At 44.2% G+C, this 27,684-nt stretch overlaps 3 protein-coding genes and 1 long non-coding RNA gene across 7 annotated transcripts in view; 2 read left to right on the top strand and 2 right to left on the bottom strand.

The window, feature by feature from the left end:
- The window catches only part of gna12a (guanine nucleotide binding protein (G protein) alpha 12a), a 28,601-nt gene extending 12,769 nt beyond the window's left edge, over positions 1 to 15,832 (top strand). For both annotated transcript variants that reach the window (XM_017407984.3, XM_017407975.3), the window contains 4 exons: positions 10,374 to 10,424; positions 10,513 to 10,713; positions 12,732 to 12,938; positions 13,902 to 15,832. In XM_017407984.3, the coding sequence (XP_017263473.1) occupies positions 10,374 to 10,424; positions 10,513 to 10,713; positions 12,732 to 12,938; positions 13,902 to 14,063 (621 nt within the window). In that variant the 3' untranslated portion in view covers positions 14,064 to 15,832. The remainder of the gene's footprint in view (positions 1 to 10,373; positions 10,425 to 10,512; positions 10,714 to 12,731; positions 12,939 to 13,901) is intronic.
- On the bottom strand, positions 40 to 24,958 carry LOC119616894. Of its 3 annotated transcripts, none has more exons than XR_005232964.1 (4): positions 24,691 to 24,958; positions 24,398 to 24,531; positions 4,587 to 4,744; positions 40 to 356 (listed from the first exon to the last, which is right to left on the bottom strand). It is a non-coding gene; the product is annotated as an uncharacterized LOC119616894 (long non-coding RNA). The 3 variants fall into 3 exon arrangements; XR_005232963.1 differs by lacking the exon at positions 40 to 356 and adding an exon at positions 2,688 to 4,405; XR_005232965.1 differs by lacking the exons at positions 40 to 356; positions 4,587 to 4,744 and adding an exon at positions 7,613 to 9,049.
- LOC119616893 (uncharacterized protein K02A2.6-like) lies at positions 18,886 to 22,611 on the top strand. Its single transcript, XM_037974738.1, has 2 exons — positions 18,886 to 21,546; positions 21,596 to 22,611. The coding sequence occupies exons 1-2, from the start codon at positions 18,914 to 18,916 to the stop codon at positions 21,663 to 21,665; spliced, it is 2,703 nt and encodes a 900-aa protein (XP_037830666.1). The 5' UTR covers positions 18,886 to 18,913; the 3' UTR covers positions 21,666 to 22,611.
- Positions 24,959 to 26,119: 1,161 nt separating the features above from the next.
- ern2 (endoplasmic reticulum to nucleus signaling 2) overlaps positions 26,120 to 27,684 on the bottom strand; it is a 13,996-nt gene continuing 12,431 nt past the window's right edge. The window contains exons 23-24 of the mRNA XM_017406245.3: positions 27,533 to 27,600; positions 26,120 to 27,445 (exon numbers count right to left, since the gene is read on the bottom strand). Of these exons, the coding sequence (XP_017261734.1) occupies positions 27,263 to 27,445; positions 27,533 to 27,600 (251 nt within the window). The 3' untranslated portion in view covers positions 26,120 to 27,262. The remainder of the gene's footprint in view (positions 27,446 to 27,532; positions 27,601 to 27,684) is intronic.

The raw sequence follows: 27,684 nt of genomic DNA, 5'->3' as shown, positions 1-27,684 counted from the left end.
AGACGTGCGTCCATTAGGCTCGTCCAGATAGCCCTGTTAATATATTACACCTGAAAAGGTTACAATAAATCATGTTATTTTAATTTTAGGACTATTTTTGACTCTTATTTGATAATATTAGAGCCTAATAATACAAATGAAGGCTTTGGAGAAGCAGTTAACCTTTAATTTGAATCTGATTCAGACATTTAAAACAATTTTTACCCTTTTGAATAAACTTGAGTTTCACACTTCCTGGTTTAATTTTACTCTGTGTGTGTGTGTGTGTGTGTTGAAATTCTTAAACAGACCACAGCCATGAGTGAAGAGAAGCTGCAGTCGTTCACAGCTGAATATTTTCGATCTCTTCGTCAAGCCTAGACAAGAACAACAAAAAAAAGAGGTCTTCACTTTTCATTGCATAGTGAAGGCACTTACACTTCAACTACAACATTAGAGACACTTTTTATGTACAAACACAAACACTCACACACAACAAAAACAGCTTGTTAAAGAAACATAAAAGTGCGGAGCAAAATTCCCACACAGTTTGATGGATTTCTGTCAAGCTGAAGCAATAATTGTATTTAATTTAATACGTCTGGGTTTGGTCATCATCATTTTTGTGGCACTGATTCAAATTATTCCGAGCTTTTCTATAATTATTCCCAGATTTGCCTGAATTCCCACTATGAGTCAGACAATTCAGTGGAAACAAGAAAAGGAAGCAGGACTTTTTATTGTCTTGTTAAATAAACCTGTACCAAGCTGACATGAATAAACATGCCAGATGTTGGTTCTTTCAACGAGTCGTTTCAGTTTAGACCAAACACCCAGGTTAGGAGTTAAAGAACCAAAACTAAAGCAGCTGAGCCAATATAAAATGATGTTCCTTTAAAACAAACATGTCAGGTGTTAGATCAGTAAATTATTTCATGAAACGCCTGTCGCTTTGCACGCTCTCACACCAGCTGTTAGCCTTCAGGCTGTACATCGGGCCCGACTCCCAGCTACTACCACACCAAGTTTTAGCTTCAAATCTGTAAAACTAGCCATTTTTGTGTTTGCTACTGTGGATTAGCCGTGGCAGCCATCTTGAGTCCAGAAGTTAATCAGCCGTCGACAGACTTCCAGTAATTCCCTTCTGAAACTTTAATGAAAGAACCCGTCCCCTGCTTCATGAGACGTTCGGTTTAAGAGACAGAGAGGGACACACACACACACACACCCAGTCTCGAGATGTTTATGTTTTGCTAACATTTCAAGTTAAGTTAATCAAACGTCTGACTGTAAGTTAAATGCACGTGAACAGATGAGCATAAATTCAGTCCGCAGAAGTGATTAAGGTCATATCTTGTGCAGTGAATGGAAAATGTAATTATGGAGCGGGACTGAACAAGCTTCTTCTTCTTCATCTGCTGATCTCAACAAACAGCTGTTCAACTCCACCCGCACACACACACACACACACATCCCCTGCTGTCCATATTTTGGAGAGATTTTAATGGCGTACAGAGTCGGTGTGGACTAAATGGAGTAAACGTTTCAGCTAATGTCCCTGCGTGCGCGTCTTGCTCAGGCTTTCGTGTCGTTTCTCACTCAGGCTGGTGAGGTTCTTTTTCTCCGTGTCAGCAAATCCCAGCAGAGGCTGGGAAAAAAAGACGTATTAAAAACTGAATAGACTTGTTCTTTTTTCGGAGTGAAAACTGGGAGTCTGAGGCCACGCCAGCAGCTCTGAGTCAGACACAGATAACAGACAAAAAAATAAAAAAATTAGTTAAGTGCCGGCTACTACTTGAGCCTGATTTTTAGCATCCTCTAATTATCATCTCCCGCTGCCAAAGGCAAGGGGAGATAATGTTTTTGCCCGTGTCTGTGTGTGTGTGTTCGTTTATCTGTAGCATCCACATCCGAGTGACCTTAGCCGACATAAAAATGACCATAAGTCGCTCAATTTTACAGATATTGATCTAAAATTCGGTGTGGTGGGAGCTCACCTCGACACTTTCTCTGAGCAATAGCACATCTAGCCAGATCTCACAATATCACATGAGACTGCGTGTAACAGCTATAACTCTGTTGTTTCTGATGATCTTAATCTAAACGAGAGGTGGTGGGCAATGTTCATTCCTCCAAGGACTGCTAGGTTTTTAATTAATCTCTGAGACAACCAAACCGCAGTACGCCCATGAACGGCTAACCCTTAATGCTTGATAAGTAATTCATATCTAATTATAAATTTATAGCTCTTCAGCCGAGGTCTGTTTTTCAACGCGGAGAGCAGCTTTTCTCTGACATTTCTAAGTGGATTTCAGGGTGTTTATTTGCGAGGGGTGATTGATTTATCACCTCGAGCACGAGTTCTGACACCAGTCGCTGCAGTTGGGTGCATCTGGTTTCAAAGCCCAATAATTGCTTCCAGTAGCTGTGTGTCACAGCCGCCGCCGCCGCTGCGAAGGCTGCCTGTGTCAACACAGATGACCAAATCAGGAGGCCAAAGTTAATCTGAAGTTTTTAGGACGCTGTAATGTTTCTCCCACACGTCCACAGTCAAAAATAGTTTCCAGCATGGGCTACATTTTTTGTATTTTTTTTTTTTTAATCCACAACATGTATTAATAGACTGAGCGCCACAGGAAAAGGCTGATTAACCTTATTTTCTTGCTTCCTTACGGATAAGGAAGTAAGAAAATAAGGTTAATCAGCCTTTTCCTTCAATAACAGAAGCTAAAATGTCTGCTGTGGGGTGAATGTGCTGAGTTAGATCCTCTCCACCTCCCCCTTTTATTTGTGTTTTTTTTTCCTTCACTCTGAGAGGTTTTTCCGGGTAAACCACAGCCATTTTTTCCCAGGCACAGCTGGAGCTGTGCTGCTGGCAGGCCGGGAAAGGGAGGGAGGAAGGAAGGAAGGACCGAAGGAAGGAGGGAAGGAAGGAAGGAAGGAGAGGAAGGGAGTGGAAAGGAGAGATGAGCAGGGTGGGTGGGGAGCCTCCGATAGAGAAAGAGATGGAGACTGTGAGGGGAAAACAGGCAGGGATCTTGTTTACTTGTTGGGTTTTGTGTTCCCACCACACCCAGATAACACACAGTTGGAGCTAGGATATAAACACCAAAACCTCCTGCGCTTGACAAAAACAAGGCCGTACATCAAGCGCTGACGGTAAACTGTTGCGCCTCAGCGGCGCAGGCGTCTTGTGAATAAATGAGGCTTAAATTTATACAGGAAATAAATGCTGAGGCCCTACAAAGGTGTAAAGAGGCCGTGCTGTCAGCGAGGAGCTGTGTTTCATGATTTAACGATAGCTGTCCTGCATCAGTGGTATAAAACTTCATCCAGAGGAGGCTATATATCCCTGCCTCTGGGGTTTTATGATGCATCCTTTCCTGATCCCTCCTCTGTTGCAGCATGATTCTCATAACAGCTAAGAGGTAATCATCATTCACACGAATGAAAGTTGTTTTTTTGTTTTTTTCCCTTACAGGATTATTGGATCGTTGTAACTTAGGCCTTTTGTCTGGCAAACACAGGATTTCAGCTGGAGAAGACAGATTAACAGTCAGATGAGCAGCAGTATAGTTTTGATTCTCCGTTCCATATTAAAGAGCACTACACTTTTGTCTTTACTTTACTTTGATGATGCCTCACTGAACAGAATACTGTCTGTTTACTGCAAGTTGAGACTGAAGAAAAAAAAAAAGTCTGTCTGACAAAATGAATAAACGTTAAGGCTTTGTGGATTTCCAGAAACCGTTTCCTTTGACTGCAGGTTGCTAAAATGTGAGCAGCAGGACAGTTGTTACATCTGGTGTTGTCTGAAAGCAGACTGTACAGAAAAAATTGTCCTGATGTCTAGAATGCTGCTCAAAACAACTGTTGTAGGTTTTATAGGGTTGGTGGAAATCCAAGCTGGATGACGGCTCTGCTGGGCTCCTCACGATCTACGTGACCTATCAGAACGAGGCCGGGTCGTGACAAATTTAGAAATCCTTGTTTGGCGTGACGGCAGTCATGATGCTGCCGCTGCACTCTTAGTACTCTCCACCCTCACCACGCTCTGTAAGCTCGTCCCGGCACCACTCTCTCAGATTGCGTCAGGACGCAGATACAGGAATCGTGCCTGCGTCAGTTTTGTTTTCGTGAACTCATCACGATCGCAGCCAAAGCCTCGGCATAAGGCCAGATTCTCGACGACCAAGATAAGCCAAGCTGTTCTGGACACGCACGGGTCGCAGGGGCTGATGGCTCGCAGCCGGGCAGCAGGGTCCCGTTGATCACCGACTGAACGTTTGAGAAATAGTATAGACGAAGTTCTTGTCAAGTCCAGGTTATACGTTGCTCAAGGTGTGGGAAATGTATGTTTCAGTTGAGACAGATGTTCGCTCATCCTGAGCCTGATTCTGGTTCTGGTTCTGCCAGAGGTTCCTTCCTGTTAAAAGAGAGTCATTCTTTTCCACTGTTGCCAACAAGCTGCTCAGGAGTGAAGGTTCAACACAACCTGCTGGCTTCATTAGATAGATAACTTTTACTAAGTGGCTTCTTATAACGTATGTAAATGTTTTTGTACAGAGCCCTGAGGTGACGTGATTTGAAATTAATTAAATTTGTACCTGTAGCCTGGCTGTAGGAGCTCTTCAGGGCATGGGCCTCACGTCATGGATGCACCCCACAGCCACCATCAGCTCCTGTGGAAGCTTTGTGTAGCTCAGACCCGTAACAGGGGAACCCACTGCGTTCTGAATGCTTGCCTGACGACCTCGCCGAGAACCTGCAAAGACCATCCACATTCTGGTTGATTTTTAACATGTCGTAGTGGGGTCTTCATCCAGTTTTAAGGGGGCCTGAATACGTAAGCATTTGCACCAACTCCCACTTTGACAGGCGTCATGAAAGCAAAGAAGCCCAGTAAGTTCTTCTAAGAATGATCAACACTTTGGTGAGAACTGCTGGTCAGTTGTTGCTTCATGTTTTCACGCTCTGAGTTAATCCATGAAAGTGTCGTAGTGAAAGGACGGGCAGACAGCGTCACACACACACAGGGGACGTGACAGACACACCTGAACACACACGCTGGACTGTGAGCTTATTCAGGTTTTTTTAGCGTGAAAGCCCCTAATCTCCCCAAACACATCATGAATGGACACATTCCTGCTGAGTCACTCAGTTTTACACACAGACAGAGCTGAATCTTATCTTTTACCTACAGATCTGCAGGCTACTAAAACACGTCTTTAACTCCATAAAATCCTTTTAAATTGAATTCTTACACAGCACAAATGATCAGACAGGCCCCATGGATTGCTCCTGTGCACGTCTGGGTCTTTGTCGGCGTGTACGTATCCCTGCAGCTCTGGGAATTCCCCTCGCCCTGCGTTTCCCCCTCCTCTCCGGCTTTATGTTTCCCTGTAGGTCAGCGGTGGGGTCACGGCCTCGCAGCTCACCCGCACCGGGGTCACGTTTCCTGGTTGTCGCTCGGTACGTTTGGGGGGGGGAGTTCGACCCAGAAACAGAGCGGTCTGTTTAAGGCCGGCCGTCTGAAAAGATGTAAAAACTTCTGCTGTCAGCGCGGGTTTGTGCTAAAACGATTCTGTCTGACTCGTTAATCCCCCCCGCGTCTCTCTCCTGTGTTTTCACACACAGCTGTTTCCTGTCAAATGTGAGCGTTTTCAAGAGGAGGAGAAAGGAAGAGGGGAACTCTGCTTGTTGTTGGGTATTGGTTCGATTCCTGTTCGACCTTTATGTTCCTACGGGGGTTTAGGGTGGCCTTTAAAATAAATCACACGAGCTTGCTCGCACACAAGCGTCGCTGCAGATCGTTGCGCTGCGCTGAAGGAACCAGATGAAACCGTTTCTCTCTGTTTCGGGTCCTCGCTGCTTTCCGGTTCCTTCGCGAACAGTTTGAAAATCAATTAACAGCCTCTTCAAACAGTTTAATCTACAGGAGAGAAGAGCGGCGAGCACCGAAACAGCATTTCTGATTGAACTAAAACACGCCATTCTCCCTGTAATGGGTTACACAAATCAAGCTTCGACATCCAATCGATTTTTCTTTTTTTAATCGCATACAGAAATTACAGACCTAACGTTCCTTGAAGGAATGCATATCGCCTGCCGCCTTTCGTGCCAGAGTTTACCACTAAGATTATTTGATGATCATTTTTAGTCAAACCTTGAAAATATTTTATGGGATGTCCTGCTCAGAGTATGTGCTGCAAAAGACTCTCAGCTACTACCACATCAAATTTCAGCTCAATATCCCTAAAACCGACTGAGGTGTAGAGATTTTTGTGTTTGCTAGTGTCACTTAGCTGTGGCAGCTGGAAACGACTGAAGCAGCTCTGCGTGACGTAAGAGTTTATCGTTTCTTCTTCTTTCTATTTTAAAGTCATGATCACATGCGTCAGCACCTGAGTCTTTCTTCTGTTTCCTTCCTCTTTTCTGGCTATTTCTGCTGCATGAGAGAATTCATGACTTCACAGGATTTCAGCAGCTTTCCCGCGAGGCCTCTCTTTGCTTATTGTGCGTCTCTTTTTTTTTTTCACAGACTGAGTAGTTATCGCCCGCCGCTGACTGTGCGTGCGTTTATTTGTCTCATAAAACCACAAAACAAGTTTTAACGGAACTTTCAGAAAGTAATCTTCCGATGTGCATCTACAGCCGATTAACTTGTAGAATTAAGTCGATTCAAGATGGCCGCCACAGCCAGCTGACTTCAGAAAGCACAAAACCAGCCGTACGTTTACAGATACTGAGCTGAAATTCGGTGCAGTAGTAGCCGAGTCACTTTACGGACTCGAGTTAATCCGAGTCACTCGCTGAAGAGATTCAGTTCTCGAGTCACTTGAGTCGGGTCATTAACCCGGGTGGTTCAGTAATATCACATAATGTTCTTTTCGAGGTTTAACCAAAACATAAACAGCTCCATCATCTCTCAGCCTGCAGGCAGGTACTCTTAGTCTGAAACAATGATTCCCAACGTTGGGGTCGGGACCCCAGTGTGGGTTACTCAACACCAAGTAGGGGTCCTTAGATAATCTCCAGATATCGACTAAAAAAATTAGCTTTTATGCTATGTTTGCACCATATTTGTTACAAAAACTTGAAATACAAGCCCATAAATTGATTAAAGAATAGCATAATGGATGTTAAGACTGTTTATGTTGTCATTATGTCCTTATTTAATGGAGTCATTAGCATTTTTGGATGTTTAAACAGCCAACAGGTGTGATGGGGTCACACCTTTGTCACTGTTATTTTATGGGTCGGGAACCACTGGTCTAAAACACCTGCATGACAGGCGGCGGGCGACAAGCATTTCCTCAAGGAATGCTAGGCTTTTAATTATACAGGAGCTCAGTGCCACCGCCGTCGCCGCAGCGCTTTGATGTCTCCGAGTGCTTCCAGTCAATGTTTGTTAATCTGTAAATCCAGCCAGTCTGTGACCTTTCTTTGTCAGCCATGCAGGTGGTAATTGTCCTAATCTGAGAGGTCGTGTTGGTACATAATTAATAGTAGCGAATTAATAACTCCGCCGTGGTCACTATGGAAACAGTTGAAGCTTTGAAACGGCTCTGGTCAGCCCTAATTATGTGGATATATGTTAATTTTAACATTTACTCGACCACTTTTAGCCCAATTACCTTGAACAGGGGAAAAAAACAAAACAAACAGAAAGGACTTTCATCTGTCCACGAGGCGTGAGGGAGCTGCTCAACAGGAGATTAGATTTTAACGGCATATTTATTTTATTGTTCAACAGATGTTTTTCTGACAGGAAAACCAGATCGCCCTACCAAAATAAAATAAAGTTCAAAAAATAAGGGCAGAGCAGCAGATTCTAAGCTCGTAAATCATAAATATTTAGGTTTAAATTGAAGGTTTAGACATAAGAAGAGACAAACTGTCAGCAGTTACAGCAGTTTAGTTTTAATTAGCTGTGGCGGCCATCTTAAGTTGGGTTGACGGATTTGCATGAAGAGGACTCCATAAAAGAGACCATCTAGCGATCCCAGTAACTAAAATAATAATCTTTATCTACCTTCAGAAAAATCCCTATAGACCTTATAGTTTTGTTCAAACTGACCATTTTTCTCTGCCAGCCGCCGTAGAGCTGGGAAATCCCTTCGTATAACGTTGGGCATCATTGTGAAGGTTGAGGGCCCTCCAGGACAATAAAAATCCAGTTTTCAAGCCTCCAAAACAAAACAGCTTGTTGTCAGGTCTTAAATCACCAAGTTTCAACCAACTGCGTCTCATTTTGAAGCTTTTGAGATGCAGAATTTGAAAATAATAATGACTTGGTGTTGAAAAAGTTCCTCTTTGTGACTCATTTCACCAGCAGGGGTCACATGTGGTGTTCAGGCTGTCGTTATAACCTGGTTTAATTGGGTTATTTGCTGTTATACATTTAACCAGTGAGAGTTGGGCTGACGAGTTGTTTTTTTGTTTTCTAACCTTTGTTACAGATTATCTTCACTGTCAGCCTACTTCACGGTCATCATAGTGACTATAGGAGGTGCTCCTTTTCAGAGAGGATGGTCAACAACTAACCAAGTCTGCCTTTTAGAATATATTTATGGGGAAATAAATTAAAATTAGTTTGCTTTAAGTCAGACGTTGTTTTCAGGTTTGCAATGTTCCGATGCCGCAGTTAATAAGGTGTTCAAACAGACAGTTTATTCATTTTTTAAAAAAAGATAGAAAGCTTCCTGTCCTCCAGACTTTGTAAGAGAAATGTTGTCCAATTTGCATGAGAGGATGGCCTCAGGATTAACAACGTGTTAACTCAAAATGCTTAATTATATTTCTGTTTCCTCCTGTCGCCCGTGGACTCGCACCCATCGCTAAATCCGCTCCTTTTTCCTGGACCTTCCACCAAAAAAAAAAACCTAGAAACAACTTTCTATTAAATGAGAGTTCGACTGTTTCTCCAGGCGCCGCTGGGCCTTCGGGTCGCATAAAGGCCGATCCGGTTCTGATGGCTTTGTTTTGTAAGCTGAGCAGAGAAGAGGAGACGATGAAGGCCTTCCTCAGGATTCTTCACTCTGTCCACTGGACACGAAGAGCTGAGACACTTCGGAGACAACAAACATGATTTTAAAAGTAGCGGTGGAAAAAATGTTGTTATTTTAAAAGGACTATAAGTCTATAAGACGATAGGGAAACTTGCATATTTAATTTTTAGAAACTAACATTGTCAAAAAGAGAGAAAAGGAAGCTGGGATTAGCTCTTAAAGTTGGCCTTTTTGGGCAAAATGAACCCTCACTTTCAGGAAACCCTCAACAAGAATGTTCATTAAAAACCATCCATCCATCCACCCATCCACCCCTACTACTACGTCTTATCTGTGGTCGGGTCACAGAGGAAACCAGACCTCCCTCTCCTCAGCGACTTTCTCTTTATCCTCCTTTTACCTCTGCTTTGGTTTCCACCTACTCCTTAGGTGTTTTAAATATTTACCTGTTTAGCCACTAGAACTCCTGTAAATATAAATCTTTTGATGCAGGGTTCTTTAGAAAGGTTATGAATAGTTAATATCTTACCTGCTGTGGGTAGATTTTGTGCTCGGGTGTTTAGACTAAATGTGACAGCAGGGATAACACACATGCTTTGTTCCATATTTAAGGGTTTCTAATGCTAAACTTTTTGTTTTTATTACAAAAACTAAATAAGACTTTAACATGAAGGGTGTATTAGAGAAACTACAAATAGAAAATGAAAGATTTAGCTGACCTAAAAACCTTATTAGTTGTATGGAAAAGTAAAAAGCAAATAATCTGCAGCAGTTTCTTCGGACTGATGGAGATCACGGGAGGAAATTTAAAAGTTCTTCTGCACTGAAGCAGATATGCTTCTCAGAACAGGAAGTCTAATTAAAAAAAAGTCTTTAACTATTAATCAGTGGAGGAAACTTTATAAAGAAAAATAACGAGAAGTTATGAACTCATGGATTATTAATAATATTTAAAAATGGTGAGATTGTTTGCAGTAGATTTAGTTTTTGTTGCATTTGTTGTCTGATGTAAACGTGGCCATAGATGGAGTCTGTCGGCTTATATAAGATTTCTCGTCTCCCTCCTTCTTTTTACTCGTTAACATGATGTCATTGTGTCTGTGGATGAATGGATGAATGTTCATCTGTGAAACGAATAAAAGAAGTCCTCCTGACAGGCAGCAGCGTTTTGAAGAGCAACCTGATGGGGCTGATGTGATTACAGCCGGTCATGTGGTCTTTGTTCATGTTTTTATTTAATCAGAAACTGATGAAATCAATTTGTTCTAATAATCTGATCAGAGCTTCTAATGTCATTATTTGGTCCATTTATGTTCCTGTAATGCATAATAAGATGTTGATTATCGGGTCAGTGACTTTGATTTGCCTTCTTCTGCCCTTCAGAGTGAATCAGTCAAGTACTTCCTGGATAACTTGGACCGGATCGGACAGCTGGTGAGTCTTGCTCCAGGTCCTGCGGCTCGTTGGGATTTTTTGTTTTTCCCTCTCGGCCTGCGACTAAACGACTCGTCTCCCCCCGCAGAGCTACATTCCCAGCAGGCAGGACATTCTGTTCGCCAGGAAGGCGACTAAAGGGATCGTGGAGCACGACTTCGTCATGAAGAAGATCCCCTTCAAGATGGTGGATGTCGGGGGTCAGAGGTCGCAGAGGCAGAAGTGGTTTCAGTGTTTCGACGGGATCACGTCCATACTCTTCATGGTGTCGTCATCCGAGTACGACCAGGTACAACAACACACACATGCGTGCAAGGTGCAGGATGGTCATAAAAGCAAGTTTTCAAACAAATAAAACGATGAAATGAAACAGCACGGCTGAAAGGGACGCACGCAGTCTGTCGGCTTCCACACCAAAGATTTCAACAAAGATCTGTCAGCGATCAAAGTACATGTTGACGTTGACTCTCAGCTACTACCACCCCAAATCTGAACTCAATATCTGTAAAACTAACAGAGTTTCAGCTAATTCAGTGTTAGCTGTTGCAGCCATCTTGACTTGTGTTGACTCCAAAAGTTGATCAGTTGTAGCTCTTTATCCAGTGATCATTTACTGAATGGAGTAAAAAGATCATTAACGTAACACGAAGCAACACCTTTCAGGGCTTCAACAACGAGCTGTGAGAATCTAGATCGATTTACCTGAGCAACAAGGTGAAACGGTGGCGACGCGGCCGCACGGCGCAGCTCTTAGAGGAAGCTTAGCGAAGAAGGACCAAACAAACCCCCTCAGTCTAATCTGGGCCGAGCCTCTGACGTGTCCATTGTAATAATCTTTAAAAAGTTCAACTTCAGATCAGTAATCAGCCTCACAGCAGAACATTTATTACAGCTGAGTTAATTATGGAGGAGCCGCCCATCGATCTGGAGCGCGGCGTGGCGAGGCGCCGTGTGCGACCCACCTCATCATGTCAGCGTTTAAAATGTCTCCGTCAGAGGAAGGAGGGCTCGGCTCGGTTCTGTCTGTAAAACTAACTTGGGTCGTTAAACGCTTGACTGCTGTGGGAGAAGAAGTTCTTCCGTGCAGACATGTTGGAAGGAGAATATTTAAATGATCAACTTCAACGTGACAAACAGAAATCAGACGGCAGCACTGAGCTCACTGAGGTTTTGGCTGACTTAAGTCCAAATTATTGATGCTGTTCTCTGTTTAAGCTCTTTGTGCTTTCATTTGAAGCCATGAGGGTCTTCTCACCTTTTAGTTACCGAGTCTTTTCTCTCCTTTTGATCATCCTGGGTCTGCTCATCTTTTGCTCATTGAGGGTCTTTTTACCATTTAGTTAACGAGGGTCTTCTTACCCTTCGGTCATCAAGGGTCTTCTCCTGTTTTAGTCATTAAAGGTCTTCTTTCCCTTTGCTCATTAAGGGTCTTCTCACCCTGTGATCATAGAGAGTCTTCTCTCCTTTTCGCTCATCGGGGTCTTCTCACCCTTTGGCAGCATGTTGTTGGTGAAGGTTTTTCAGAAATCCTCCGTCACGAAGTGTTAACTGGATGAGTGTTTCAGAGGGAAGATTAATGGGAGTATTTTGATGGAAAAGATTTTTTTTTTTTTGTCAAGGATTGATTTTTTTTATTTATTTTTGTGAGGGTAAATAAAACAACGATTTTAAAAAGCCAAAATCCTTGAGTAAACAAAACATTTAAAAAGAGGTGTAAAAAAAAAAAAAAGTTTTGAAATTGTGAGAAAACAAGAAAGAAATAGAAGCCTGATAAAAACTTCTTGCAGGATGAAGTAAACTGAGGACTTTTAACAAGAAAACGCTCCCGTACAAATAATATTTTCTTTTATATTAAGAGTTTGTCACTATGTGGAGTTTTCTGTCTTCAGGGATCGTTTTTAGTCTCTTTGCTGTTCTTCGTAGCATCTGAAGGTGTTTTCTGATTCTGTTCAGCACCTTTAAACGCTCTGGCTTCAGATCATTAAACGTTTGAAGCAGCAGCGCACAAACAGAAGGATCTGGCGGCCATCTTAGTTAAATCCTCCCTGAGAGGCGTGTTTGAAGCTCGGTCCGTTCTGATGTGATGGAAATGTTTCCACACAGTCTCTTGGTTTCTTTATTCCAATTCGGAAATGATCAGGAAACACAACATCTGAGGGTTTTTTGTTTTTAACTAAGCTGTCTTTGTGGAGCTGAGGAGCCCCGATCACTCCCACAGCCGTGGCTCCGGTTCAGGTCAAAGGTCGCACGATGGCAGCCGGGTCCCACCACAGGCGAGGAACGATCACGGCCGTTGTGTCTCCGCAGGTTTTGATGGAGGATCGCCGGACGAACCGGCTGGTGGAGAGCATGAACATCTTTGAGACGATCGTCAACAACAAGCTCTTCCTCAACGTCTCCATCATCCTCTTCCTCAACAAGACGGACCTGCTGGTGGAGAAGATCCGCATGGTGGACATCCGCAAGAACTTCCCCGAGTTCAGGGGGGACCCGCGCCGGCTGGAGGACGTGCAGGTACTCTGGGGACACGCTGAGCTGTCTGTCTGTCAGACACACATTGGGTGTGGTTCGGTTTGGCCTGGAAGACTAACTGAGACCAGGTTTCATCACTGTACCGTGAAATAAGACCTAAAACAGGATCAGCTGTCTCAGCTCTGTTTATAACATTAAAGTCCTTCTCCAGTTCGGCTTGTTGGTAACCAGCAGCAGACCCACACCAGCATGTCACTGTGGAGCCCCTAAAAATAATTTTTTATTAAAGTTATCTGATCCCTGCCTCGTCACTCAAGTCGGCCCAGTGTATTTTAATATCTAATCTTCTCTGAAATTACTAGTTTAGATGTGAGCAGCAGCACAACAACACTTTCACTGGTAGGAAGTGAAATGAAAGTTATCTGCCATCACATTATTATTAGAAATGAAAATGTAGGACATCTGCTGTTCCAGTTTGAAAGCCAGTAAAAATAAAGTGAAAATACCTAAAAATCCTTCAGTTTAAGTGGCTGTTTTAACATTTAATAGTCCGACGGGACGTGTGGCTGATTCAAGATATGATTCAGGTCTTTCAAGTCAAAATGAACATTTCAGATTTCCCCTCCATCACTGCTAACCGTTAAAGTTAAACTCGGGTTAATCAGGATCTCCATCTTCTGTCAAACAATCAGACGGTAAAAAGCTGCGGTTCACTTCTGCTGAAGGATGTCATGTTTGGACTGACGAAGTTCAGGAGAGTCCCAGCCAGCAGTGGGAGTTAATTATTATTATTCCTCAGTGATGGGATACACGGCACTGTGCAAAAGTTTTGTGTCACCCCCTCGTTTCTTCAGCCAAAGTCCAAAGAAAAGAACTGAAAGATCTTTGCTTTAAAAGATCCCAACAAGGTCTGGCTCTCAGTGGGGGGTTTAAAACGTTTGCACACTCTTGTAGTGTACACACACACACTCAGACTGGTAACCGTCCCTGCTCTGTGTCTTCCAGACGTTCCTGGTGCAGTCGTTCAGGCGGAAGAGGAGAAACCGGGGGAAGCCACTTTTCCACCACTTCACCACCGCCGTGGACACAGAAAACATCCGCTTCGTCTTCCACGCCGTCAAGGACACCATCCTGCAGGAGAACCTCAAAGACATCATGCTGCAGTGACGCTCGCGCCGTGAATCCCGGCCTCCTCGGCGGGGGGGCTCGGACATCACGGCCCACGAGTTCCTTTCACCGCTCGATGCGCTGACCCGCGCCGAGCGGATCTCTAAACCCTGTGGAGAAACGTGAAGCTGTGGAGGAAAGCACCAGCTGCATGGCAGGAGCACTGAAAGTGTTATTTTTTTGTAAATGTATATACGACTAATGACAAAACTGTCACTAAATGAGATCAGACTGCTGCCTGACGGAACGAGGTTCAAGCTGTGTGAAACAGAATGAGGAGGAAAGACGTGCCGAAGGTTAAAAAACAAAAAAACAGCCTCATCTTAAAGTCCACGTGACGGTGGGGTAGAGGGCTGAGGGCTGAGGGCTCGGGCCCAAACCGGTCATATGCTGCGTTGTGTGATAAGCGCTCCTGTCAATGAACTCTAACAGGAGAGACTAAAGCCTCTCATGCTCCCTTATCTTCTTGTGTTTTACTCTTTTCTCATACGAGCTAAACAGCTGCAGAGAAACGAGCCTCCTTCTTCCTCTAATCCTCTCTGTCCTCTCCGGCACAATAGGCAGACTGTTCGTCTCCTCCCTCTGCAGCACAAACAGCAGACAGACAAATTAGAGGCTCGTCGTCGTTTAAAACAAACACACGGATCTCAGTTTCACGTCGCTCGCAGTTCGCCTGTGTCGTTCCTTCGCCTCTTATTCCCACCTGGTAAAGGCGACGCTGCAGACTTCACTCGAGGCGTGTTTTAGGAGAGATTTCTGCGCCGCAGTTCGACTGTTTCCTGCTCCTTTTCGGAGACTTGGAGGAAAATGGCGAGGTTGAACTGTAAATAACCTGGCAGGCGCTCTCTGAGGCACTTTCTGATGGAAGACAGTGATCCTGTCGGCAACCTGAAGAAATCACAATTAGTTCGTACGAGTTCTGGTGACATTTTCTTCAGTTTTAATAATTACTTTTGTTGCTCATCCTAAAAATAACCCCGTCTGCGTTCGATGACACTAAAAGGAAAACGGGCAGTTCCCACAGTACGCCTCTGATGTTGCCTAGTAACAAGGTTTCTGCCACAAGCCGCCGAAGTCGTCAAAAAGTCAGAACGTCAAACTCTCAGCACCTGTTAGATGACCGCTTATTAACCTTAGAGAACTCAGTCAGTTTTCCGGATAGTCTGTTCAAATCTGCTGTGGTAGTAGCTGAGAGTCCCTCCCAACACGTGCTCTGAGCGCTAACGAACCTGTGTCTGTAACTTTGGCGTCCAAGGCGGCGGGCGACATGCATTCCTGTAATCCAGCATTCTTAAATTTCTCCGTCACCTGTTCTGATCTCCGTCAGACACCGAAGCAGCAGCAGCAGCAGCAAACCCCCGGGTGACCAAACTATCAGAAACTCGCAGCAACGTTTACGTCGTGCTCACCAGATGCCAAAATAAACAACTAACAGCCCTGTTGCTATGGTTACGTTCAGTCACACACACTGTCACTTTGTTTTACTTTAGAGCCACCCCGCCCCGCTCAGGTAGAGGAGCAGGTGAGTGAAGGGAGATTCCAGAGGTTTGACGCTGGGCCGCGCCATGACCCCGTCAGTCTGCTTGGCCTCCGGGGGCGACTAAACGCAAAACGTGAACCTCCTCCGCTCTTTTTATTTTTAACGATGTTTACCATGTTCACGTGTGTTTTTCTGTAAAGTGAATACTGTACGTTTTTGCCTGCCACTGTGTGTATACCTGCAGTACAAACACCACTGTAACAATAGTTAAACTTCCTTTCTCTGCTCACCTTTATTTGTTTTTATTTTCGTGTGTGTCGTTGCACTGGATGAGTCTGTAAGAAGGAGAAGGAAGGAAACCGTCTGAGGAAGAGAAACAAATAAACAGCCTCAGACTTTTCGCAGGAAGACCAGAAGGAGGTCCTTTGCCCCCCCCTTTTTTCTTTTTTGGGACTTTTTTTTTTTTCTCTCCAGCGCCTCGCCTCTGTGCTCTGTGGTGAAATCCACTGCCGTTTGCTGACACCATGTTTCTTTATTTTTCTCGCCGTGTGTTTTGAGTGTGCATGTGGCAAAGCCAGGAGTGGTGGGAAGATCAGCAGAGAGGGAGGGGGACGTATAAAAGTTCGGAGCCCGCGCAGGAGGAGGAAATAAATCTAATTGTTTTTCTTATTTCCCAGGGTGCTTTAATCAGATTTTATGAACACGAGGAGCTTTCATGCAAAGCATAAAGGAGCAGCCAATCGAAGCTCCTGATAAGTAATGTCACACTGATGTATGTTCGAGCTCAGCTTTCGGCTCTTATTCCGACATAATGTAACGTGAAGCTCATCAGCGAGGAGCTATCGGACCGCTGGGCATGAGAGCAAAGCCGAAGTCGGGCGATATCTCCGTTACCCAGCCGAGTCTGACCTTTGCTTTGGCTTTTTATCAGAGGAGCTCTGCTGCGTTACAGCCTCAGAGTCTCCGGAGACGGGGAGGGGGTCCAGAAACAACCAGACCAGAGGCTCCGTGTTGTTTTAGAAATCTCTGGTCAACTCAGATTTATTTATACAGGAAGCGAGCGGACTGGAATTGTAAAAACCTCTACATGCGCACTGCAGCAACCCGTGACTGGGAGATCTCTGGCCCCAAAATAAAATAAAACATGACCTTGTGAATGGGTGAGTACAGTTTGAAGGGGAGGGGAGGGAGATCAGACAAAGGGAGGAAGAGGGGATATAAGAAAAAGTAAAAGGATAGAGGGAGGGAGGAGGTTATGTTTCCTCTGAGCCCACTTCCTGTCCCAATCCCAAAATGGAGCGACTAAGAATGAGACACACACACACACACACCACAGAAACTAGAGCCAGCCTCCATATCTGACAAAGGAGGAAAAAGTAAGAAAAAAGTCTCCCCGGTGGACTCAGAAACATCAGAGGCGCAGGACATTTTGTCCTCGCACTGGACGTCAACGTCTTTTATTCTGCAGCCTGAAACACAAATCTGTGTTTTTATTTGCGTTTCAAAAAGCTGTGGTCGCCGAACAAACATCCATCGGGATTGTTTTAAGCTTTAAGACATCAGAGTCTTCTAAGCAGTGAATGTAACCTCATGTTCCTGTTCGCACCTTTTTAAAGAGCCACACGACATTACAGGACTTTAACAGCTGGTATTTGGGTTTTTATTGAAGGAAAAGTCTAAATTTTACTTTTCCAAAAATAAAAATTCTTCTCCTTTAAATGTGAAATATATTTTAGGAGTCTGTCTCTCGGTGTAAAACTGTATCTTTGAGATTGAAGAAGTATTAAATTAGCCCCCGGTTCTACTTCTCAGACAACTTTTTGTTAGATTCTTATTTCCAGACTGAGCCATCCTGAACTTAGAGGACAAAATTAGTTTCCTACTCAGGGGGGAAAAATGAAATCTGGTTTGGTTTTCTGCAGCAGCAGTTTAAAGCTGTAAAAGCTGCATTAAATCATTTTTTCTTAAACGCACAGTGGGTGTAAAAGTGAACCGTGTTTCTGTGGCTCACCTGTTAAGATGAAAAGTAAATGATTAAGATTAAACCCAACTCCACCAAGTTTTAAGTCTGAGAAACAAATCAGGATTAACCTAACAAAACCCAGACACTCCACACAGAGCCGGGAGTTGAACCTGCAACCTTCTTGCTGGGAGGCAGCAGCTCCAAACGCTGCTCCTCTTGTAGGAATCATAAGGAGGACTAAATCAACCGGCCGTTCCATTGTTTCCAAAACCAAAACTTTCTACAGCGGAGGTCAGAAGGATTGGGAGCCGCTGGTGTTGATGGTCTCTGGTGGAGCTCAGAGAAAGTGATCAGACTTGACATCTAGGACGTATCCGCTCACCGGACACTTTATTAGGTCACTTGTTCAACTGCTCGTTAACACAAACAGCTAATCAGCCAATCACGTGGCAGCAACTCAATGCTTTCAGAGCTGAGCTGAGTATTTCAGTATTTGTTAATGTCAGAGGTCAGAGTGTAGTATCAGGCTATCTGTGGGTAGGAACCTTTGTGTTGTACCGTGTTTGGGAGGGGGACGTTAAATAAAGGAGAACCGTCTAAAATGGAGTTGGCTCGCGTGTGCTTCTGTGCAGCCTCAAGAGATTAGTAAATATACATATCGGAGAACAGAACATGGTGTCAGAAGTATAGACTACTTAGAAGGAGAAAAAGATGAACCAGTTTCAAGTCGCCCCACCAGAAAAGTTCACGTTCAGAGCTGAAGACTGGACGAAATGGATCAAGCGTTTCGAGAGGTTTCGTATCGCGTCTGGTTTGGAGACACAAGCGGACGAAAACCAAGTAAATACGCTGATCTACACCATGGGGGATGAGGCAGAAGATATACTGGTTTCCCTGCATCTAACTCCGCAAGAAGCGAGTGAGTACGAGACTGTTAAAGGACGGCTAGATGCTCACTTCGTAGCCCGCCGGAATGTTATATTTGAGCGGGCGAAATTCAATCAGCGCCAACAGGAGACGGGTGAATCCATTGACGGCTTTCACACCGCGTTACACTGTTTGGCTGAATACTGTGGATACGGGACTTTACATGATGAAATGGTGCGAGACAGATTCGTCGTGGGTCTGAGAGATAAAAGACTGTCAGAACAGCTACAAATGGACGCTGAACTGACGCTAGAGAAGGCGTTAAACAGAGCCCGTCAGAGCGAGCTAGTAAAAAAGCAACAGGAAATGCTTCATGCTAACTTCAAGTCAGACATTGTCGGGGCGTAGTTGGACCGCGTTCACGCGAGCGGGAGCGCGCGCTTCAGACAACCGAGGGCGCCGCACAAACAAATCGGCACAAAAGAAACGCAGGTTAAACAGGCACAGTGCAGAAGATGTGGCGACACGAAAGGACACAGTATGCAGCAATGCCCTGCTAGAGAAGCAGCCTGCAATTATTGTGGGAAAAAGGGACATTTTGCAAGGGTCTGTAGGAATAAGAAAATATGTGAAGTGAATGCTGGACTTGCTACAGGAAGCACAGATACAGACGTTGATATTGCCTTCCTGGGATCTCTCTCTACAGAAGTTAAAGACAATCCATGGATGACGGACATACTGGTGGACAAACATAAGACTGTATTCAAAATAGATACAGGAGCTGATGTTACTGCTGTCCCAGAAACATTGTATTCTCAGTACCAATTTGGCAAATTAGATAAACCAAAGAAAATCTTACAGGGACCGGGAGGCACCGGATTGAAGGTGAAAGGCATGTTTACGGCAACGCTCAGCCACAACAGTGTTTGTACTAAGGAAGACATTTATGTTGTGAAGGATTTATGCGCATCACTGCTGAGTGGACGTGCTGCAATGGCATTAAAATTGGTTGCCAGAGTAAACCACATAAGTTTGGACTCACTTGATGCTGTGAAGCAGGAGTTCCCTAAACTTTTTACAGGACTAGGACTGATGGAGGGCGAGTATAACATTGTTCTGTCACCGGATGCACAGCCTTTCTCCCTGTCAACGCCGAGGCGGATATCCCTCCCCCTACTGCCGAAGGTTAAGGAGGAGCTCAAACGTATGCAGCGGGAAGGAGTCATCTCCAAAGTGGAGGAGCCAACAGACTGGTGTGCACCTATGGTGGTTGTTCCCAAGAGCTCAGGCAAGGTGAGAATATGCATTGATCTCACAGAACTGAATAAATATGTCATGAGAGAAAAACATCCTCTTCCATCAGTAGAGCACACGCTCGGACAGCTAGCAGGAGCAAAAGTGTTCTCCAAACTGGATGCCAATGCTGGATTCTGGCAGATTCCACTGTCAAGGGAGTCTTCCCTGCTCACCACCTTCATTACACCTTTTGGGCGCTATTGCTACAATCGGCTCTGCTTTGGGATTTCATCAGCACCAGAGCACTTCCAGAAGCGCATGACACGGATTCTGGAGGGCCTGGATGGAGTCCTTTGTCAGATGGATGATGTCCTCATCTGGGGGACGACACAGCAGGAGCACGATGAAAGACTGAGAAAGGCACTGTTTCGACTCCAGGAAGCAAACGTAACACTAAACGACAAATGTGAGTTTTCTAAACGCAGAATAAAGTTCTTGGGACAAATTATTGATGCGTCAGGGGTCAGTCCAGACCCGGATAAAGTCAATGCTATAAGAGCCATGGAGGAGCCCAGAAATATAAGTGAGGTGAGACGCTTTCTGGGTATGGTGAACCATCTTGGGAAGTTCCTTCCCCACTTGGCAGAGAAAACCAGACCTTTGAGAGATCTTCTGAAGAAGTCAAACATGTGGTCATGGGGTTCACTGCAGCAACAAGCCTTCAACGCTATTAAAACAGATCTGACAACACCACCAGGTCTAGCATTGTATGATCCGAATGCAGAGACACGTGTGTCCGCAGATGCATCATCGTATGGACTCGGTGCAGTCCTCCTCCAGAAACACACTGATACAGGGTGGAAGCCAGTGGCATATGCATCGCGGTCTCTCAGCGACACGGAGCAGAGGTATGCTCAGATTGAGAAAGAGGCTCTCGCTTCAACATGGGCCTGCGAGAGATTCGCAGAGTTTCTGATCGGGAAGAGTTTCCACATTGAAACCGATCACAAGCCATTAGTCCCGTTGTTGGGGTCGAAGAGTCTAAATGAGCTTCCTCCTCGCATACAGCGATTACGAATGCGACTCATGAGATTTTCCTACAGTATCTCCCATGTGGCTGGCAAAAATATCGCTACAGCTGATGTCTTGTCCAGAGCCCCAATCTTCAGCGAGCCAGGAGGTCCGCAAGAAGAAGAGATCAACTTGTATGTCAACTCAGTCGTTGCATGCTTACCTGCCACGGAACCACGACTGAGGGAAATCCAAAGACATCAAGACGACGACAACATACTCAAACAGCTGAAAACGTTCTGCGTGGAAGGATGGCCAGATAAACACTCTACTGAGAAACGTTTCCAGCCTTATCTGCCATTTTCAGGTGAACTTACTGTTCAAAATGGCCTGCTTCTTTATGGTAGCAGAATAGTGATTCCAGCTTCTCTCAGACAGGACATTCTAGTGAAACTACATGAGGGTCACTTGGGAATAACTAAATGTAGAGAAAGGGCTAAACATTCAGTGTGGTGGCCGGGTCTCAGCAGCGAGCTGATTAAGCTATTGGAGACCTGCGAGACATGTTGTCGGGAGAGAACTAAGCACAAAGAACCACTGCTGCCCACTGAATTTCCACAAAGACCATGGGTCATGGTGGGGGCTGATCTTTTCCAGTTTAAGGACAAACAATATTTGATCGTTGTGGATTATTTCTCCAGATTTTTTGAAGTTGCAAAGCTTACCTCCACAACATCTGAGGGAGTGATTGAACACTGTAAGTCCATCTTTGCACGCCATGGCATACCAGAGCGTTTCCGTTCTGATAATGGGCCACAGTTCGCTTCAGCTTCCTTCAGACGATTTACACGAGACTGGGGTTTCAGTCGTGAAACGTCCAGTCCAAACTTTCCTCAGAGCAACGGTGAGGCTGAGAGAGCTGTCAGAACTATCAAGACTCTCCTCAAGAAGTCGGGGGATCCGTATCTCGCTCTTATGGCCTACCGTTCCGCTCCTTTGGCAAATGGATTCAGTCCGGCTGAGCTTCTCATGGGAAGGAGGATAAGGACGACTGTTCCTGTTACTCAGTCGCAGCTGATGCCAAAGAATATTGATACAGAAAAGCTGAGGACTGCAGAGAATGAATATAGACAGAAGCAAAGACAAAACTACAACCGTAGACACCGGGCCCACAACATGTCACCCCTACATCCAGGTGAGGAGGTGTGGGTGACAGATCTGCAAACCAGAGGAACAGTAGTGTCTGGAGCAGGTTCACCTCGATCCTACATCATCGAGACACCCAGAGGCATGCTGAGAAGGAATAGCTACCACCTCTCACACATTCCTGGAGCAACTGACACATCTGTTGTTCCACCTGAAACTACTGCTGTTCCACACGAGACACTACCTGAAGAAACTAGTCACAATTACACACACACATCTGATCCAGATGAAGACCAGCAGGAGGCTTGCCATCAGACTCCACCACCTGAGAGTCGAGCCTCACTGAGAACCAGGAGACCTCCAGCCTATCTGGATGATTACATTTGTTCATAGGAACTGAGTGAGTTTCCTGCATGGGGCAGAATAATCCCCACACTCAGGTAGAGGATTTGGGTAGTCCACCCCTTCCTCTTAGTAGTTAAAGTTAAATGTTACAGGGATTACTGTTCCGAGATCCGTATACACCTGGATTCTAGTGGTGAACTGTGACTGGAAAGGGATTTAAGTTTGTGCACTGTTAGTGTAGAATAAATAAATAGTAATACTAAGTTAGAGTTCTAGCACATTCTGCTGTGGAAAAGTACTAGTATGATACTGAGTTAAATTTGGGTATTCCACAGAATGCACCTTTCTGATGTATGATTCAAGTTTACATTCCTACATGTGTTTACATAAAACTATCCAGAAAGGGGGATGTAGTATCAGGCTATCTGTGGGTAGGAACCTTTGTGTTGTACCGTGTTTGGGAGGGGGACGTTAAATAAAGGAGAACAGTCTAAAATGGAGTTGGCTCGCGTGTGCTTCTGTGCAGCCTCAAGAGATTAGTAAATATACATATCGGAGAACAGAACACAGAGGAGAATGAGCAGGCCGGTTCAAGATGACAGAAAGCGAAGGACACACAACACGTCCAACCTTGAAGCAGCAGAAGACCACACCGGGCAGCACTCCTGTCAGCTGAGAGCAGGAAACTGAGGCTACCGTTCACACAGACTCCCACTTTGTGGGAAAAATTCCCTCTCATAACAGTGACTGGAACTGTCACTCCTCCCTCCCTAACTGTCTGGAACCCAGAGAGCTTTGTCTTCGTGTACGCAAACTCCTGGCCAGTTTTGGTCTAAATTTTACTGGGAGTTCAGGCAAATGTGCTGTTCAGTGTGATCACAAGTGGAAATTTGTGTCTCCAACTATCCTCAACAGTCACAACCCCGCTCTGAGGATTCAGTGAGGTTTGAGGAGGAGTCTAGGTGTGGAGGCTAACTATACACCACTCTAAACGCACTTAGCTGTACTCGGTACACGGCAATCCTTCTTCCTGCCCATCACAGAGGACCTAAACGGTCTTTGTGACGTCACCGCTCAGGCTCTCGACCGTAGTGACCACCAAATAACCCCCCCTGGTCGGTTGTAGCATCAGGAATCCAGTAACGACAAGCTTTAATTGCACAAACCGCTGCACTGCGAACTCAAGGGAGTACGTCCTGCTGGAACACCAGAGCAACCACATATCAGAAACACGAGTAAATAACACTAGCTGGAGGAAAACCGGTACCTTAGCAACCATAAATCACCAGAGCAGCCGACTTTAAAACCTTAGCAACCATCTTTAAAAGCCCAAATAAACACCTCGAACATAATTTCTCCCACTTGTGTCACTTGACGTGTTTCTGTACCGACGAGAAGTCATCGAACAGATTCATCAAACGAGCCGCTCCGTCAGCTCGGTCATATTCCCTCTTTATGTTAGGAATCACTTACAGTAAACACATTAATGTTTCACCAGTTTGACTCACTGAGAGTCTGCTCACATGTTAATCTGTTCTCGGTGTGTGTGTGTGTGTGTGTAAATGTAGTCACATGACTTTGGTTTAGTTGATGTTTCCCCGAGGCTGTTTTGATTGGACCTACAGCTGAACTCTGATATTTAATAATGAGCAGAACACATACACACACACACACACACACAGGGTCTGGTCAAACTATTGAGTCACGCAGTGAACTATAAACAACTAGTGGCTCATTAGGTGATGATCTGACCGTGACACATCGAGGCGCTCCGGCCCGATACATCATTAAAGCTTTTCTGTTTAAGCTCAGGCCGACAGTGAAATAAACTCCTGTGTGACATTTTATCAGCTCCACAGGATGTTTTTTATGGACACTGTGTGTATTTATTTTTTGGGGGGTGGGGTGGGGGGTAAGGGAAACAAATTCACCTGTTTAGAATATTTAAAGAAAATACCAGTAAATACACACATCAGGTTTTTAAATTAACACTGAACAAGACTACAAATCATGTCTTTTTCAGTACTAGTTTTCCTCCTTGAAAGTTTCAGACAGGAAACGCAGTTTGAAAAGTCAAAGAGATGTACTGGGCGGATGTCTCCATCTGCAGGTGGAAACTGAGTACAGCAGGTTTTTAAACTTCTGGGTTTTATTATTACTCTGAATAACTTCAGCTAAAAAGGCCCGTTCTTCACGAGGTTTATCGTGAAAATAAAACTACAAAGGACGCAACATCGACAAGAAGAACCCCCCCCTTTTTGAACATGAAGTGAAATCAAACTGTACCAGAGTGGCTGGTCATCATCATCGTCATCATCAGCTTCAAACTGCAGCAGGGCTCAGCGTTGGTACGGCTGCCAGGAGTGTTTATTCTGTTTATTTAAGTGGCGCCAATTCACAAAGGAAATCATCTCAGGGAACTGTTCAAAAGAAAGAAAAAAAAACTACAAATCATAAATTTAATTCAGGGCCAGTCAGATTTAATTACAGTCAGTTCTTTCCTGTTATTATTCAATACATTCATATCCAGAACGTTAAGAAATGTTAGTAAAAGTTATCAAAATAAAACTGCAGATTACCTCAAAACCTCCATCCTGAGCAGCAGAGAGGCGACAGGGGAAAGGAAAGACTCCCTTTTAACAGAAAGAAACCTCCAGCAGAACCAGGCTCAGGACGAGCGACCATCTGCTTCAACCTGCTGGAGTTTGAGAGGACAGGAAGGAGACAAACCCAGGATGATCGGCCCAGGTGTGGTTCCTATGGGAAGAAAGACAAACAGATGGTGAGAGCACCAATAATTACAAATACAAACATGGAGAGTAAACAGAGTAAAAACAACAGCAGAGTGAGGAAATGTGGTCAGTTTGTCCTCCAGCAGTCTGAGCTTACAGCAGAAGAACTAAGGGATAACTCAGGAAACACAAACTAACCATGACTATAGGATTTATCAAAAAGGAAAGCCTTAAAAGTAGACAGAGTATCAGCCTCAGGGACAGAAACAGGAAGTTGGTTTAGGAAGAGAGGAGCCTGAGAACTGAAAGCTCTGCCTCCTGTTCTGCTTTTAGAAACTCTAGGAACCACAAGTAAACCTTCAATGAGAGCTAACTCTCTGGAACAATAAGATCTGTAATATAAGATGGAGCTTGGTTGTTGAGAGCTTTGTGTTAGAAGAAAGATTATATTCAGAATTTGACAGGAAGTTAAAGGAGAGAAGCTAAACCTGCTGAAACATGAGCTCCCCTCCTAACTCACCCCGGCAGCAACATTTGTTCTGTTAAAAAAAAGGGGAAAAAGATGCTAAGATAAATTTTTCAGGATGATAGTAAATATTAAAATACATTGGATTGCATGAAACTAGATTTAATTTGGATTTATTTAAGATGACTTCTGTTGTGAATCAATATAAATACACTGAATTAAACTGCATTGATCTTGACAAAACCCATGAATAGTGATGACAAGATGGACAAAAATGCAAACAGATGTAAAATAATACTCACATACTTTCATACTCACAGGAAGTGATTTGCAGCAGGAGCTGGCAGAGCCTCGTGAAGGAAACCTGCAGTGATGTCCGCAAGTTTTAATCATTCTCTGGAAACGGCTTTCCAACAATTATTATAAACAAATATTATATCCATGTTCATGATCATTTGTCTATTTGCATTTAAACTCTTCAAATGAAGCTTCGGCAGAACAAAGAGCAACAAATCCTTCCTCTGATTTAATGTAAACAATTAGATTAAATTAAAACAGAATCTACATTTTAAGCTTCTATTCATCAAGTTTAAAGAACAGTTTGAAACCATGAGTTTAACAATCATATTATGAAATAAAAACCTATTAAAGTTTCCTTTTTTCCAGGTTGTTTACCATCTGATCCCAGCCAGTTTCTGTAATTTATATAAACAGAAAGTTGAAACAAAATCAACTCCTAACATTTACAATTATAAACTAGAATGTCATCGTTGTGCTCTGTTACCGGATACATAAAAAAGACAAGACTTGTTTATTCTTTGGCACACCCAAAGCCTCGATTTTATTCATTCATTCAAAAAAAATAAAGTACAAAAGTTCAGTTTTCATCATTCACTCATTTGAAGAACTCCAAACACACCAGCGTCCAGCAGGAACAGGAAATATTTGGCATTTCTTTATCAGAATCATGGCGGTACTTGTGAGTCGAGAAACACAAAACCAACCCGAAGCCGTCTGCCCGGGTCGGTAGGACACCACGTTCTTACACCCACCAGCCACCGAACGGTCATTCTCAAAACGCTCAGGAGCGAATTGCCTAAAGTTTAATTTCAGCTGTGATGGAGGACCATGATGCTTGGCGTGCTGCTGAGTGTGGTCAGTGTGGCTACCATAACACACACACACACGCGCGCTGATAAAACTTGTGAATCTGTTGCACAGATAAAAGGAGCAGCAGCAGCAACAGGAACCTGAAATGAGTCGTTTGACTCGTTAAAGGATGACACAGTTATTTACGACACTTAAAGCTAAAAACTGTTTTTATTTTGATAAATTAGTCATGGAGTGACTAAACTGCCCACAGTGCTGCGACAAAGTTTGTCACTAAAACCCACGCTGGAAAGTCCAGGGATGAACTGTCATGTTTGGTTCTCTTGACTCGCTGCTTCTTTTTTTATTATTGTTATCAATAAATCCCGTTTCGACCAGCTGCGCTCCAGATTTGAACAGTTTAGGTTAAAGAAACCCAGCTGTCAAACAGCTGAAGCTCAGCTCACGTTCTCCAATTATTACCGTCAGTGTAAAACTACCAGGAGCATCAGATGGGATTCAGACAATCTTTAAAGTTATTCCCACTGTCAAAGTGGCTAAATGTTCAGTCTGGATTTATTTATTTTAATGGCTAATGCATCTTATTCCTCTTCACTTCAGTGTTGCTTCCCAGAAACAATTTTTTCCCACGAGCCAATGACAGAGGAGTGTTTGTATTAAAAGCCCTCGTGAGGAGGAGATAAATAAAATTCAATAAAATGATTCCATAAAACAACCAAAGACATATAAAAACTTTTTCACAGCACTGTAACTTCCCCTAAAACAGTACAGGCTTTACAAAAGCAATAATCGGGTACTGTCAAGGATTTCTTTCTTTTTTTTTTTTGACGAGTCATGTGAAAGCTATTTGGCTTTGGGTGGCAGATAGTAGGGGTGGAACAGCCTCTCGTGCGCGCAGATTTGCAGAGCGGCGTGTGTGTGCATCAGTAACCGTGGAAACCGTGAGGTGAAGTAGCTGACGAAGCCTTCGGGAAGCTCGCCGAGAGTCTCCTGTACATCCGGCGGCAGCTCGTGGTAGTGATGCTTCTGTAGTAAATGGAATAGTAAAAGTTATTTACTGACTGGATGCATCTAAATAAATAAAAACAAGCAGAAGACACCACGCAAGCTAACCTTATTCCTCATGGCTCTGAGCAGATCTCTGACGGAGTTCCCTTTATACGTCCTGAAGCGCCTCAGGTCTGAGGTGCACATGAGAAGATGTTATTATAGACCGGCTGTAGGAGAGACTGTATGTTCCCGTCTGCTGCCTGCACCCGTCTGCT

The sequence above is a fragment of the Kryptolebias marmoratus genome, linkage group LG3 (genome assembly GCF_001649575.2).
Source record: "Kryptolebias marmoratus isolate JLee-2015 linkage group LG3, ASM164957v2, whole genome shotgun sequence".
Classification (NCBI taxonomy): Eukaryota; Metazoa; Chordata; class Actinopteri; order Cyprinodontiformes; family Rivulidae; genus Kryptolebias; species Kryptolebias marmoratus.
This window is presented reverse-complemented; position numbering and strand designations above follow the sequence as displayed.

Excerpts from the sequence above, each read along its gene's own strand:
- LOC119616893 (XM_037974738.1), top strand. The coding sequence starts at position 18,914 with ATGCAGCAATGCCCTGCTAGAGAAGCAGCCTGCAATTATTGTGGGAAA. Across the intron at positions 21,547-21,595 it reads GAGGCTGAGAGAGCTGTCAG|ATGGCCTACCGTTCCGCTCC; the intron begins AACTATCAAGAC and ends TATCTCGCTCTT.